At 51.0% G+C, this 14,978-nt stretch overlaps 2 protein-coding genes across 2 annotated transcripts in view; one reads left to right on the top strand and one right to left on the bottom strand.

Annotated features, from left to right (window-relative positions):
* Nucleotides 1-14,978, bottom strand: part of LOC144248808 (uncharacterized) — a 249,664-nt gene that overhangs the window by 188,578 nt on the left and 46,108 nt on the right. The window contains 1 exon segment of the mRNA XM_077790795.1: nucleotides 11,470-11,944. Within this exon segment, the coding sequence (XP_077646921.1) occupies nucleotides 11,470-11,944 (475 nt within the window).
* LOC144248800 (olfactory receptor 14A16-like) lies at nucleotides 1,792-2,724 on the top strand. The gene has a single exon (XM_077790788.1). It carries the CDS (start codon nucleotides 1,792-1,794, stop codon nucleotides 2,722-2,724), a length of 933 nt encoding a protein of 310 aa, XP_077646914.1.

Below are 14,978 nucleotides of genomic sequence, written 5' to 3'. Positions count from 1 at the left end.
GGCACAGAGGGTGATCCTGGTAAGCAAGCAGAGCTTCAAAAGCACATTTCTCATGCTGAGCAGCTCTTCTCCCAGCCCAGTAGGGCTGGGGCACTGCCTGCAGCCAGCCCGGACACAGCACAGAGGCACAGAGAGCTTCAATCAGTCAGGGCTGGGAAGGGGCTGAGAAGTGCCTGGGGCAGAATCACTGCCAGCCCTTGGCACAGGAACCTCTGGCTGCAGGACAATGCAGCTGCAGCTCCTGGAGAGATCTCCTAAAGCTGGAACATGCCAATGCCCACAGAGCCTGTGAGTACTGAGTATTTCTGGTGCAGGGGAGGTGAAATGCTCATGAAGCTCTGACATACTGAGGGCTTCTGATTAGTCATAGAATATTTCCAAGACAAGGATTTTGATAAAAATGTGGAAATTTCCTAAGAATTTGTAGTCAGCTGTGTACTATTGAAGAGTGGCAGGGAAAGAAGGATAAATATTAAAGGTTGATTATGAATATTGACAAGTGCATGAGACATCTGAACTGCTACTTTTAGTGATCAGTAGGTTCACAGGAGATCCCTAATGTGCTTTCAGCCACTCTGCCCATGGACAGAACCAACATCACCTTTGCTGGAGCCATCAGGCTCAGTCTGAGCTGTCCTTTCTCCCAGCTGCAAACAGAACCTGCCCCCAGCCTGTGCCCTGCAAACAGGCAGGGTTCTGTCAGGCCAAGGAGAGTGCACAGATATTTGGGGTGTGGGAATGCTGGCAGGGAGAGATGAGGCACAGGGAAACACTTGCAGGAGGAAAATCTCCCGGAAGCAGAGAGAAGATCAGGGAAGGAGAGAAAACAAAACCCAGAAATGCTGTGGCAGGGAGAGTTTAGAGATGTCCAGAGGATCCCCTCCAGTGCAGCCCCTCCCTCTGAACAAGCCCCCTCCCTCCTGTGCCCCAGCCAAGCCTCTGCCCTCAGGGCCGGGGCTCCAAGGCGTGCAGCCCCTCCTGTGCAGGCAGAGCTGCAGCAGAGCCGTGGGGCAGCTCTGCAGCCCCGGGCCCAGTTCCCTCTGCAGAGCACAGGGCTGGGAGCAGCTGCCCGGCACTGGGGGCTCTGGCAGGGGGCACAGCTGGCTCAGGGTGACACAGCTGTCCCCAGTGCCCGGCTCTGGGCAGTGCTGGCAGTGCAGCCAGGGAAGGAGCTGCACCTCCCTTCATCCAGTGCCATCAGAGGGACACTTGGAAGTGTCCCTGAGATTTGAGCCCAAGCTGGGAGCTTCAATGCAGGGTGCAAACCTGTCCTAGAGCATCTTTGAGTCATAAGATTGATGGGGAAAGGCAGAACTGTTGTGACCCTGAAAATGCTGCTGGGTTGGTGAAATGAGCAAGGTCAGTCCTTGGCTACAAATGTGGAGCTGAGCTGCGGTGGATCCATCTGCTCTTACCTTTACCTGAGGGTTTGTAAGAGAAACATGGGAGTGTGACCATCCTTCATGTGAGAAAAATGAAAGCCAAGCGAAGCTCCAAACAGAATGAATAATCATCTCCTCTCAGTCTCCACTCATCATCTTTCCTCAGAAAACTCACTGTATTCATCAATGAGATGGAGATATGCTGAGGGTTTCTGATATCCAGGAATACCAGGAGAAACATGGAGGCAGCATAAAAAGAAAACCACAAAACCCTCAAATACAGAAGTGTATACATCTGTGTTACAGAGGAGGGTGTATGGGAAATGGCGTTAACTTTAATTACAGGCATCTCCTCTAACTCTTCACTGTCCTTTCTCCATGAACAGGTGCCCATGTGCAGCCACAGCAAATGTCCAACAGCAGCTCCATCAGCCACTTCCTCCTGCTGGCACTGGCAGACACGCGGCAGCTGCAGCTCCTGCACTTCTGCCTCTTCCTGGGCATCTCCCTGGCTGCCCTCCTGGGCAACGGCCTCATCATCAGCGCCGTAGCCTGCGGCCACCACCTGCACACGCCCATGTTCTTCTTCCTGCTCAACCTGGCCCTCAGCGACCTGGGCTCCATCTGCACCACTGTCCCCAAAGCCATGCACAATTCCCTCTGGGACACAAGGGACATCTCCTACTCAGGATGTGCTGCACAGGTTTTTCTGATTATCTTCTTCCTTGGAACAGAGCTTGCCCTCCTGACCATCATGTGCTACGATCGCTATGTGTCCATCTGCAAACCCCCGCACTACGGGACCCTCCTGGGCAGCAGAGCTTGTGCCCACATGGCAGCAGCTGCCTGGCCCAGTGCCTTTCTCAATGCTCTGCTGCACACAGCCAATACATTTTCCCTGCCCCTGTGCCATGGCAATGCCCTGGGCCAGTTCTTCTGTGAAATCCCACAGATCCTCAAAATCTCCTGCTCCAAATATCATCTCAGGGAACTTGGGCTCATTGCTGTTAGTGTGTGTTTGGCATTTGGTTGTTTTGTGTTCATTGTTTTCTCCTATGTGCAGATCTTCAGGGCTGTGCTGAGGATCCCCTCTGAGCAGGGACGGCACAAAGCCTTTTCCACCTGCCTCCCTCACCTGGCCGTGGTCTCCCTGTTTGTCAGTACTGGCATATTTGCTCAGCTGAAGCCCCAGTCCATCTCCTCCCCATCCCTGGATCTGGCCCTGTCAGTTCTGTACTCGGTGGTGCCTCCAGCCCTGAACCCCCTCATCTACAGCCTGAGGAACCAGGAGCTCAAGGCTGCAGTGAGGAGACTGATGACTGGATGCTTTCAGAAACATTAAACTGCTAGCAAATTTCTACAAATCACTTGTAATAAAAGTAATCTTCGATACTTCTTGTTGGTTTCATTTTGCACATTATTTTTCATTGTTTTGTTTTTTAAATATTGTTCACAAAGAAATGTCATGGTTTGTGCCAATTCTCATTTTGTTTCTCTCCACCTTCCCTGTGCCCACAGACTGTGTCAATGAGGGGCTGTGCTCTCAATGGCTTTGAAGGAACTAAAGGATCTCCCAGCAGAGTTTTCCACAGAGATGTCATTTTGTTGCCTTCTCTGGAGCTGCAGCAGCAATGTCTGTGTGCAGAACTGGGGCACATCAGTGCTGGCACAGCAACTCTGCTCCTGCTGTCCACACCATTCCTGATCCAGGCCAGGAGCCATTGGCCTTCTTGGCCCCTGGGCACACTGCTGGTTCATGTCCAGCCTGCTGTCCATCAGTCCCTGCAGGTCCCTTTCTGCCTAGCTGCTGTCCAGCCCCTCTGTCCCCAGCCTGTAGCGCTGCAGGGGTTGTTGTGGCCAAAGTGCAGGACCCGGCACTTGGACTTGTTAAACCTCAACTTGTTGGATTTGGGCCATGGATCCAGCCTGTGCAGGGCCCTGTGCAGAACCCTCCTACCCTCCAGCAGATCAACACTCACATACAGCTTGGTGTCATCTGCAAAGATGTCCTTGGAACCAAGGGGCCCCTCAGTGCCACAATGTCCCTTTGGTTACACCAGGCCCTGCACTGTCACACTGGTCTCCTTGGTTCCATGGGGCCCCAAAATGTGACAATGGACTCCTTGGTTCCATGGGCTTCACAGTTTCACAATGTTCTCGTTGGTGCCGCAGTTTCACAGTGGCCCCTTGGTTCCATGGGGCCCCAGGGTGTCACAAAGGCCCCATGGTCACAAGAGGTCCCACACTGTCACAATGCTCTCTGTGGTTCCACAAGTCCCCTCAGTGTCACAATGGACTCCTTGTTTCCACGAGGCCCCCCAGTGTCACAATGGCCTCTCTGGTTCCACCAGGACCCAGCGTCACGGGGACTCCCTGGTTCCATTTGGCCCCAGACCACCCAATGGAGCCCTGGTTCTATGGGGCTGCACAGTGTCACCATGGTCCTCTTAGCTCCACAAGGCCCTGCAGGGCCACAATGTCCCCAGAGTGTCCCAATCATCACAGAATGACAGAATCAAACAGGCTGGAAAAGACCTTTGGGATCATCAAGTCCAACCAATGCCCTAATACCGCCTTGTCACCCAGACCATGCCACTGAGTGCCACTGGAGAAAGACAGTGACTCTGCCACCTCCTCCCTGGCCTGCCCATTCCAATGCCCACTCACCCTTTCTGTGAAGAACCTCTTCCTCTTGTCCAGCCTAAACCTCCTCTGGTGCAGCTGGAGGCTGTGTCTTCTTGTCCTGCCCTCCAGCAGATCCACACTCACACCCAGCTTGGTGTCACCTGCAAATTTGGGGATGGTGGGCTCGATCCCCTCCCCCAGATCATCGGTGAAGATGTTAAACAGGACTGAGCCCAACACAGATCCCTGGGGACAGCACCAGGGACTGGACACCAGCTGGGTGCAGCACCATCCCCACCCCTCTCTGGGCCCAGCCTCCAGCCAGCTCTTCCATCTCCCAGCCAGGAGGGAACCTGCCCAAGCCGTGGGCTGCAGCTTTTCCAAGGAATGCTGTCAGAGACAGTGTCCAAGGCTTTGCTGAAGTCCAGATGGACACATCCACAGCCTTTCCCACACCCACAGGTGGGTCACCTGGTTATAAAAGGAGATCAGGTTGCTCAGGCAGGACCTGCCCCTCTTAAATACACGCTGGTTGGCTCTGACCCCTCGGCCATCCTGTGGGTGCCCTGTGGTGGCTCTCAAGGTGATCTGTTCCATAACCTTGCCGGGCACCGAGGTCAGGCTGACAGGCCTAGAGCTCCCCAGATCCTCCTTCCAGCCCTTCCTTGGGATGGGCTCACACTGGCTCCTCCAGTGCTCTGGGACCTTCCTGGTGAGTCAGGACTGATGGTAAATGATGGGGAGCTGCTTGGGGAGCTCATCCACCAGCTCCCTCATCCCCCTAGGATGGATCCCATCTGATCCCATACATCTGTGAGCATCTGAGTGGCTCAGCAGGTCAGCAGCTGCTTTCTCCTGGATTCAAGGGGCCTGTTCTGCTCCCTGTGCCCATCTACCAGCTCAGGAGAACTCTTGTCCTGAGGACAATCTCTCCATATATTGAAAATTGAATCAAACAAGGTGTTAAGTACCTCAGCCTTTCCCTTATCTTTAGTTACTCTATTTTCCACTGCATCCAATAAAGAGTAGAGGTTCTCCTTATACCATGTTTTGCTATTAATCATAGACACATTTGTTATTATTTTTCACAGAATTGGCCAGGTTAATCTTTAATTGAAATTTCACCTCTTTCCTTTTCTCTTTCTGCATGATGTAACAACATCCTTAAACACTTGCTAAATTGCCTGCCCTTCTGTCCAAAGTTAATGCTCTCTCTGCTTTCCGCTGTGTTCCCACAAAAGCTCCATGGGCAGTCAGGACAGTGATTTTCCTCACCAGCTCATCTTTTGCCACACTGGGACAGGCTGCTCCGTCCTCCTTAAGATTGCTTTCTCAAAATGTGTCCATCGTTCCTGAACCCCTTTGTTTTTAATGGCTCTTTCCCTTAAAAAAAATCAGTACCTGATTTTGTACTCCCCAAACCTGCATCCTAAATAGGCCAAAGTCTGCCCTTCCTCTTTCCAGTGTGGAAGTTTTGTTGCTGCCCCTCCTTCTGTCACAGATCATTGAAAACTTGATTATTTTATGGTCCCAGTGCCCCACGCAGCCTCCGACCCCCACATCTGCCACTAGCCCTTCTCTCTTTGTGAACAGCAGGAGACAGAGCTTTCTTTGTGAGCGCAGTGTTACCGAAAATTCAGTAAAACAGAAAACTCCTTATCACCAGTGCAGCATTAAGAATCATCATTCTTTATTCAGGGGGATGCACGGGGGATAGCTCCTCCCAAAGCCGAGCATGCTGAGTACAGGAAAGTTTCTGTTCATATTCTGTATTTTGCACACATATCCATTGATTGTGCTGGACTAAACACACATCTGATAATCATTTCCCCAGAATCATTAACATATTTCCCCTCCCCTTTACCCATGTGTTCTTCTGTCCTGGAGGTCTCTCTGGTGGTCCCTGGTGGTCGTGGACCCCAATGTTCCCATGGGCCTGGCTGAGCTGGCAGGACACTGAGGCTGGTGAACTTCCAGTTCCCCTTGTCCCACAATGGGCATTGTGTGGTCTCCATAGGCCTGGGGTTTGGAGAACAAGCTCCAGGTGTCAGCTCACCTAGTGGAGATAATTTATCATCTGGTAACATGAGGTCAAAGAGTGGGCTATGACATCACATGAGTGATCTATGACAGAATGGTCCATGACATCACAGAGTGGTTAATGTGATGTCATCAAGAAGTTATGACATCATAGGCCAGCTCTGTGACATCCCAGAGCAGGCTTAGAGATCACAGGACAGAGCTTTGAAATTGCAGAGCAGACTGTGACATCACAGAAATGTCTGTGACATCAGAGACTGGCTGTGTGACATTACAGAATGGTCTGTGACATCTCAGAGAGGCTGTGTGACATCCCAGAGGGGCTGTGTGACATCCCAGGAGGGCTCTGTGAGGTCACTGGGTTGGTCACTCTGCCCCAGCTCCCCCTCACAGTTTCTCCCAACAAGTCCAATGCTGTTCATGCCCAGCAGGGTCCCTGTCCCCCAGTATCCCCCCAGTCCCTCTGGAGCCACAGCCTCCACCCAAGGATGTTCCACAGGATCCACCCCAGAGCCTGACATGAGGGCAAGGGGCCAGGGCTGTGTGACCAGGAAATCAAGGACGTGGATTATCCAGGTCCCTGTGGCCTGGGTTGAGTTCCCCAGGGCAGGAAAGATGTCTGGCAGCTGGAGCAGGGTGAGGGAAGGGCCTCCAAGGTGGGGCTGGAGCACTTGGCTGTGAGCAGAGGCTGAGGGAGCTGGGCTTGTCCAGCCCAGAGCAGGGAAGGCTGAGGGGCTCCTCATCCCAGCCTGGCAGTGCCAGCGAGGAGGGGAGGGAGAACACAGAGCCAGGCTCTTCACCAGGGGGCCTGGTGGGAGACAGAAGCCAATGGGTGGAAGGGGAAAGAGAGGAGATCAGCCAGGCCAGGAGGAGATGAAATGAGTCAGGCTGATTTCAGCATTTCCTCAACACCAAAATCAGCCTGACCTCCCTTCTCCATCCACCACTGACAGCTTTGCAAATAATGAATTGTTTGAGCTGTTTTGACCCTGCTTCAGGATGAGCATCCTGATACAAGAACCTAACTGTGTTTATATCTATCACAGAACCACGTTTGTCAGAAATTCATTCTAGCATGGAAATCACTTGTGGATGGTTCACTCATCAGACACTGCTGGGATGCTGCACATAGTTCAACCATGGTCTGTTGGCCATGAAGAGAAACTTTCTGTGCCTCTGAGTCTCACCAGTTCCTGACCCCCAAAGGACACAAACCTGATGAGTTGTGGTTCCCACTCCAGTGGTGGCACTTGGAGCTCCCTCCATCCCCAGAGCAGAGCTCCCTTGTCCCAGAAAGTCCCTGGCAATGCAGGGATGAAGGAAACAGAACAGGCTGTGGGGATCAGGGGCAAGACACGGCCAGGGATTTGGGGTGGTTGTGAGCCCAGGGCAGGACCTGGCCCTTAGCCTTGGTGAACCTCATCCCATTGTCCTGGGCCCATGGCTCCAGCCTGTCCAGATCCCTCTGCAGAGCTTCCTGCCCTCCAGCACAGCCACACTCCCACCCAGCCTGGGCTCACCTGGAACTGCCTGAGGGTGCCCTCAATGGCCTCATCCAGATCAGCAATAAAGAGATTTCACTGACCTGGCCCCAGTCCTGAGCCCTGGGGACACCCCTGGATGTGACGCCATTCCTCAGCTGCTCTGAGTGCCAGGGGTTGGATGAGGGAAATGGTGGGGAGGGAGTGGGGACAAAATCTGATTGCTTGTCAGCCATGAAGGGTGTTGATTTTCTTGTCTGTTCAGACTGTATTACGAGGTGCTGGGCATCAATATCAATTGGACATTGCTGATATCAATCCATAAACAGGAAAAGAACAATTCTCTGTGCTTTTTTTTTAATATACTATATTCATTTGAATACATTTCTGAAATCTGTTTAACTAGCCAAAGAAGAATTGAAAGCTTAAATTATTCTCAGGGGCTTTTAGTGTTTGTATGTTTTGAACAAATTTTTATGAGCTTTTCTCCTTGAATTGAAGAGCTCAAGAAGGAAGAGACCTCTGGCATAGTAAAATTCATCAGCAGCCTCCAAGGGGCTGACGATGCATCCCCATCAGAGCAGCAATGAGCAGAAATGGGCACAGCTCTGTGGCTGCCCCAGCTCTGGGATGGGCCCTGGGCCTGGAGCAGGAGCAGCTCTGGAGGGCCCCAGGGCCGGAGCTCTTGTGCTGGCCTGGGCAGATGGGATGGCAGGAGGGGCTGCAGAGCTCTCAGCACCTCAGGCAGAGGGGAGCAGGGCAGCCAGGGAGCTCCTTTGGCCTTGGCCAAGCCCCTTCCCCCATGGTGGGGCTGAGTCCTGGCTGAGCTGCAGCTGCTGCTGTGCCCTTGGCAGGGGCTGAGGCCGTGGGGCAGTGCCCAGAGCAGCCTGGGCTGAGCAGAGCTGTGGGGCCAGAGCCGGCTGGGCTGTGCTGGGGAGAGGCCCTTGGTGCTGCCCAGAGCTCAGGGCAGCTGGCAGAGCTGGCAGGGAGCTGGGCTGGGCTGGGAGAGCCTGGCACAGAAACCATCAGTGTCCATCTCAGCCTGGCTGAGCGGGCAGGGGCAGGGAGATCATCCAAGGTCCACAAGTTCTCTGTGTGGGAGCTGAGCTTGTGACCCCCTGAGCCCTCCCAAGGGCTGGGGCTGCATGTCCAGCTCCAGAGGAGATGTGACAGATGGGAGCAGAGACATATAATTCCTGGTGGACTCTTCCTTGGGTTTGCTTATACAGGTTATCTGGATCCATATGTAGATGAGGTGTTTTGTGTCAGATAACACTGGGAGAGTGATAAGAATAAGATTTTTTAGCTGAAAATTATATTTCACACATAATGCACAATGAGAAAAAAATACACATAGGATCAGAAGAGCATCTGAATTTTTCAGAGAATGAGAGACTCATTGGTGTTCCAGCAGCCAAACCTGCTCAAATGCTTTCAAAGGCTTTCAAAGGCTTTCTTTAGATAAGAGGTGACCACCAGATGCCAAGGCCAGCCAGAGCTGTCTATCCTGGCACCTTTTGTCTGAGAGAACCCTTGCATATAGGGAATTTTTCAGGAGGAGTATAAATTTTGGCTGTGGACACCTGGAAAGATGGATGGTTCATTCCATAGGAAGGAAAGCACAGAGCCCCAGTTCTCCAGGGGCTGATGAGAGGCAGCCCTCAATGTTCCAAGATCAGCCGGACCTGTCAGGTGGCCCCTGTGTCATGGTTTGACACTGGCACAATGCCAGCGTCCCCATGAAAATGCAACCCCACAAATGATTTCTGTGAATGCAATCAGGAACAGAGCAGAGTAGGCCCAATAACAAAGGAGAAACTTTATTAAACTACTACTACTATAATATGAAAAAAGCAAGAAAAAAAAAAATCCAAAATTAAAACCTTCCAAAACACTCCTTCTTGCTCCCCCCAGTTCCAACAAACCACAGTGAAACACAACTTGGACCCCCAGTCAGGTTCCCACCCTTCAGAGGATCAATACTCAGTCCATCGAGGGAACAGAGTCTCTCCTGTGCCACAGACCCCCCAAGAAACACAGCTGCCACCTCTTGTGTTTTCATGTCACACATGGCACCGCCCGGAGAGAATCTGCCAGTGTGACACTCTCCTCTCCATGTCACAGTGCTCTCACCACCATGCAAGGACAGACTGCTCCATGGACAGACTGCTCTTAGGATTTTTCTTTTCAAGGATGCTTTGCCAAGAGAGAAAAAAAAAAAAAGTTCTGTTTTTCATTTTTGGGACCGCAGTCCCACCCCATTTCCCCCTGGGGCTGAAGGTCCAAGAATAGAGATCTTCTCTTCTTTTCTCTGAAGACAGGGGGCATCACCACAACTCTCCTCAGCTCTTCTCTATTCACTCCACTTCTCTCTTTTTCTCAGCTGCTGAAGCATGTCTCTTGCCTCACCATGCATCCTTCTAAAATACAGTCTCTCTCCTGGAGGAGAAAATTGTTTCAGTCTATGGCTAACAAGAGAAAGTCTAGCCAAAAACCACTCCATCATCTCCTCTCACCTAGAATTTCTCCTTCTTACATCTCAGGCCCCAGACTGTCTCTTTTCTTCTCTTTCAAATCGAGGAGGAATAATGTTTCACAAAGCTTTCATCATCCAAGAGGGGGTTAAAAGTCCAAATTCCCCGGCCAGCTGGCCAGGCCCTCTGCCCAGACCTCCAGCTCCCACGCTGGGCACCTCACGCTCCCCTCCCTGCTCTTGCTGTCTCTTTCTCTCCCTCTCCACAGAGACTCTGGAGGGGGAATGGAGACATCCCAGATTTCTCCACCCTTCCATCTGCAGGGAGCCAGCCCGGTTCAGTCCCCTCCACCCTTGGGCCAACCTCAGTCAGGCCGTGGGGCTGCCCCTCCCCACCCAGCCATGGGCTGGGCAGGAGAGAGGCTGCAGATGGGTGGTTTTATTTGGATAGTAGTTTTTAGATTGTTTGGCTTAGATGATTTTTAAAAAGGGATTTTTATAGGAATTTAATCAGCTGAGAAGGAGCCACTCTGCAAACACTATTGACTGAAAATGAACAGGATAGAAATCAGTAACTCTGAAAGTTTTATTTGCTATCAAATACATTCCAGCCACCGAGCCCCACATAATCCCCATCACACCGCTCCAAACTGAGATCCCACTTCTCCCAATCTCCTCCCAACTCCATCTCACCCTGGCAGCTGTGGAATCAAGTGAGCTTTGTATATGATCGTGGTTTTTTGAGGTCAGAACATGCAATTTGAGGTGGGATTGTGCCTTTAAAGTTTAAAATTCAGTTGTTTTCAGTGGGATTGAGTGGTTTTGTGGTGACAGATCCATCTCTCTTGGCTTTTGAAATGTAAAGAGATGGAGAACACTGCCCAAAATCACCCCAGAACCCACAAATCCTCCAGAAGTTGAGTTCAGACTGTTCAAGGAGGGTGCAGCTGCTGGTGGCAGGATCAAATGAGACAGGTCTTGGTTCCAGAATCCATTTCTTACCCCTGAAAGACAGGGCAAAGGCAGGGCCGTGGGGTTTGTATAGGGTATCCCAGGGGTGGAGTTTGGGTTTGGGTCTAGGGAGGAGTTGTTAGCAACACAAGAAGGGTGAGATCAAATTCCTGCCTCTTAGCAACAGGAGCACTTCACACAGAATGTGTCCCCAAATCCTAAATTCCCCCTCAAACTCCTGTGAAATCGTGGGACTTCAGATATTTTAATTTAACCCTGTTTAGGTCCAAGATCTTTAATTTAACCCTGTTTTTGCTGTGTTTAAAGAATAAAGATGAATCAGAGGAAAATTAGGGCCAAACCAAAAGGAGAAGCAGCCAGGTCTGTTCCCAACATGGATCACAGGGAATGTGGGTCACCAGACCTGTGCCCAATGTGGGTCCTGCAGTGGGAGATGGAGCTGGAGCAGCTCACGAGGCTCATCCTGCAGGTGGGACACTCTCAGGGCTTCCCTTACTGGTGCCTCTGTTGATGTCGGGTCAAGTGAAAGCTCCGGGTGAAGCTCTTCCCACACTGGGGACACTCGTAGGGCCTCTCCCCAGTGTGGATGCGCCGGTGGGTGACCAGGGTGGAGTTACGCTTGAAGCCCTTCCCGCATTCAGGGCAGCGGAAGGGCCTCTCATCCATGTGAATGCGCTGGTGTTTGAAAAGATCAGAGCTGGTGTGAAACCTCTTCTGACACTCGGGACACTCATAGGGCCTCTCCCCAGTGTGGATGCGTAGGTGCCTGATGAGTTCTGAGCTCCAACCGAAGCCCTTCCCACACTCCCCACACTTGTAGGGCCATTCCCCAGTGTGGATCATCTGGTGGCGGATCAGGGTTTTGCTCTGCCTGAAGCTCTTCCCACACTCCGAGCACTTGTAGGGCTTCTCCCCATCATGAAGCTTCTCAGGCACCACCATCTCCAAGTTCTGACTGAAGCTCTGTCCACCTTCCCGGCACAGGCTGGGTCTTTCCTTCTCAGAGCACCCCGGGCTGGGTTTGCAGACCTTCCTCTTCTGGGATCTCTGGAGATTTTCCTCCCTGTTGGATTCCTGTTCTGTGGAGTCACTCAAAATGGCCTCTTCCACAAGGTTTTGCCGTGGGGATTTGTCCTCCCAGCTCTCCATCCTCAGCTCCTGCTCTGGGGGAGGAAGGACAAGGAGAGGATGGGATTTGCCTCAGTGCCAGAGGGAAGGGCAAGGAGATCCCCCCAGTGCGTCCCCGGCAGGAGGGCACCGGCAGCGGGGCTGTCCTGCAGCTGGGGGCCAGGCTGGGCTGGGAGATGGAGCAGGAGAGAAGGGGGAAAGGGGCACTGACTTCCTCCTCACCTGCCTTGGTGTCCCAGGGCATCTTCCTCTTCCTCATAGCCTTCTCCATCTGGCAAACATTTGGGTATGGGAAGTCCTGTTTTGGGAGGAAAACAAGGGATGAGCACAGTGAGTTTTGTACTGGTTTGAAGGCAAACCAGGGAGAGTCTAAGCCAGAATGACAATTGAATAAGAAAATTAAGATCAAAGCAATGATACAGAAACACTGGTTTAAACTCACAGAGTCGGGATATAACCTGACACCCCGTTGCTCAGGGTGGTGGTAGCAGTCTGATGAAATGGTGGCTGCAGTCCAGCTGGAGTGATGAACGTGATTCTGTCAAAGCAGTGATCCTGTAGAAGGGTCTGGTCTTCCTCTGAAGGTCCAGTGGTGGTTATGGAGCTCTTGTCCTCTGGGAATGCAGTAGGCAAGGTGGTCGTGGTGTTGCAAATGGTGAGATTATATCCAGGTAGGAATGCTTGGTTCCTCCCCCTGGGCGGAGAATCCCACAATGGGATGATGTAATTTTATCAGTCCTGCAGTGACACTCAATGGCCCATTAACAGAAGATGGACCCTGGAGGGCGTTATCAGGGCTGAGCCATGGAAGAGATAAAGAACACTGCCCCACCTGTTGATAACAGTTTATGGAGATGGGGACTGAAAACACTTTTGGTTACATCTGACACTGTAACCTGAAACAGTGAGGCAATCCCTGCTCGGGGTGGGGGGTGAACACCACCCCCCTTACCCAAACTGGCTCAGGTGTAAAACCCCCACCCTGGGAAGGCCACGCACACAGGGGACAATGTCACACTTGCCCCACCCCAGGGGAGATCTCTGTCCCTGTCACTCCCTTGCTCTCCCCCCTTTTCTCTTTCTTTCCATGTCTCTCTCTACCTCACATTTACTGATCAATAAAATCCACTTTGGATTTGGTCTTGTTAGCACCTTTATTGGGGGCAGAGGCATCTCTCTAACAATTTTATTATCCAGATTGCAACATTATTTTGGCACAGTGATTTCAGGGCACTGTTGTCTGACCCCAAGTGCCTTTGACAACAGCGTGGTTCTCTCCTCTGAGGAGTTTGTGACTCTTTCTGGAGGAACTCTTGGAAACATGGATGCAGCTTCCTCTGAGTGACTTTTGGGAGAACTTATGAGGAAAATGGCTTTTGTGGGTGGCCAGTGTAAAGAAAATATTTTGTTTTCCTTCTCTGAAAAGTCTGTTAAAATCACTGGAGGAAAGGGACCAAATGATGCCAGCAAGACTGACAAGGATCATTCACCCCAAAGTGAAGAACACAAGGCTACTTAAATCCTACAAGAAGCCCAGCTCAAGTAGCTAAATTCCCAAATAAATCCTGAATTCACGGGCTTTGGGGGGAGAAGCATTATTTTCTTTGTCCCTGTCACCTTTGTGTTAGCTACACAGAGCTTTCCCTTCCTTTTAATTATCTGTATTGGGCCAAATTTCCATGTTTTTTGTTTTGTTTTGTTTTGTTTTGTTTTTTGGGAACCTGCCAGCATCTGAGCTGGAGCTGTGTTGGAAATGATGAAATTTGGAATTGCCAGAGAATTGCTTCTGTTGTTGGTCTATTAATGTTTGGGATTTATTTGTGTTTCCATCAGAAATGACTTGTGGGAAGAGCAAATCTTCCTCAAGGCATTTTATGTAGGGTTAAATTTGATTTCTGCTGAGTTTGTTTTGTCCAGTGTCCAGGGGGTGCTCAAGGGGTCTCTGGTTTTGGTTTGGCCCTAATTTACTTCTGATTTGTCTTTATCACTTAAAAACACCTGAAAAATGACTAAAAAGAGTATTGACCAGAGATGTCAGAAGTCCCACCATTTAAGAGGTATTTGAGGTGGAATTTACAGTATGGGAATATATTCTGGAGGATTTGTGGGTTCTTGGGGGATATCTGGTAGTATTCTCCATATCTTTGCACTCCAAAAGCAAAGGTGGATTGGTCTGTCACCTCAAAGTGACTCAATCCCACCTCAAAATGGCTGGTTCCCACCTCAGTCCCATGCCAAAATTGCTCAATTCCTCAGCCTCCAGGATGAGATGGGGTTGGAAGGTGATCGGGAGAAGTGAGATCCAAATTTGAGGTTGTGGGATCAGGATTGTGTGAGGCTGGGTGGGTGTGATTTATTTTGATAATAAGTAAAACTATCAGAATTATTGATTTCTGTCCCATTCATTTTCTGTCAGTTCTGATTTGATTTTCAGAGTGCCACCTTCTCAGCTGAATTTATTTGTGACGTCCTGTCCCAGACTGAAAAGTAAGATGTGTTCTATTTCCAATTGTATGGCAGTTGTCCTGTGTTAAGTGGGCAGTTTTTCCTTATCTCTTCCACAATCAATCCTCCCTTGGGGGAGATATCTGCTGATAATGAACCATTGAATGTCACTGCATGACTGATAAGAACTGTAACATCCCATTGTGAGATGTTCCGCCCAGAGGGAGGAGACAAGCATTCCTACCTGCATCTAGTCTTGAGATTCTGGCCCACCAACACAGCTTTTTCTGGGCTGGATTTCTCAGAGGAACAGCTGCCTCTTCCTCTTCAGAGGAAGACACCCTTTCCTATAGGATCACTGCTCCAACAGAACCACACCTGACACTGCAGGAGGACTGCAGCCACAATTCCAATTGGATTGTGGCCAACACC

Source organism: Lonchura striata, unplaced genomic scaffold (genome assembly GCF_046129695.1).
Source record: "Lonchura striata isolate bLonStr1 unplaced genomic scaffold, bLonStr1.mat Scaffold_91, whole genome shotgun sequence".
NCBI lineage: Eukaryota > Metazoa > Chordata > Aves > Passeriformes > Estrildidae > Lonchura > Lonchura striata.
The sequence above is the reverse complement of the archived record's forward strand: the minus strand, read 5'-3'. Positions and strand labels throughout refer to the sequence as shown.

Coding starts and splice junctions, on each gene's coding strand:
- LOC144248800 (XM_077790788.1), top strand. CDS start 1,792: ATGTCCAACAGCAGCTCCATCAGCCACTTCCTCCTGCTGGCACTGGCA.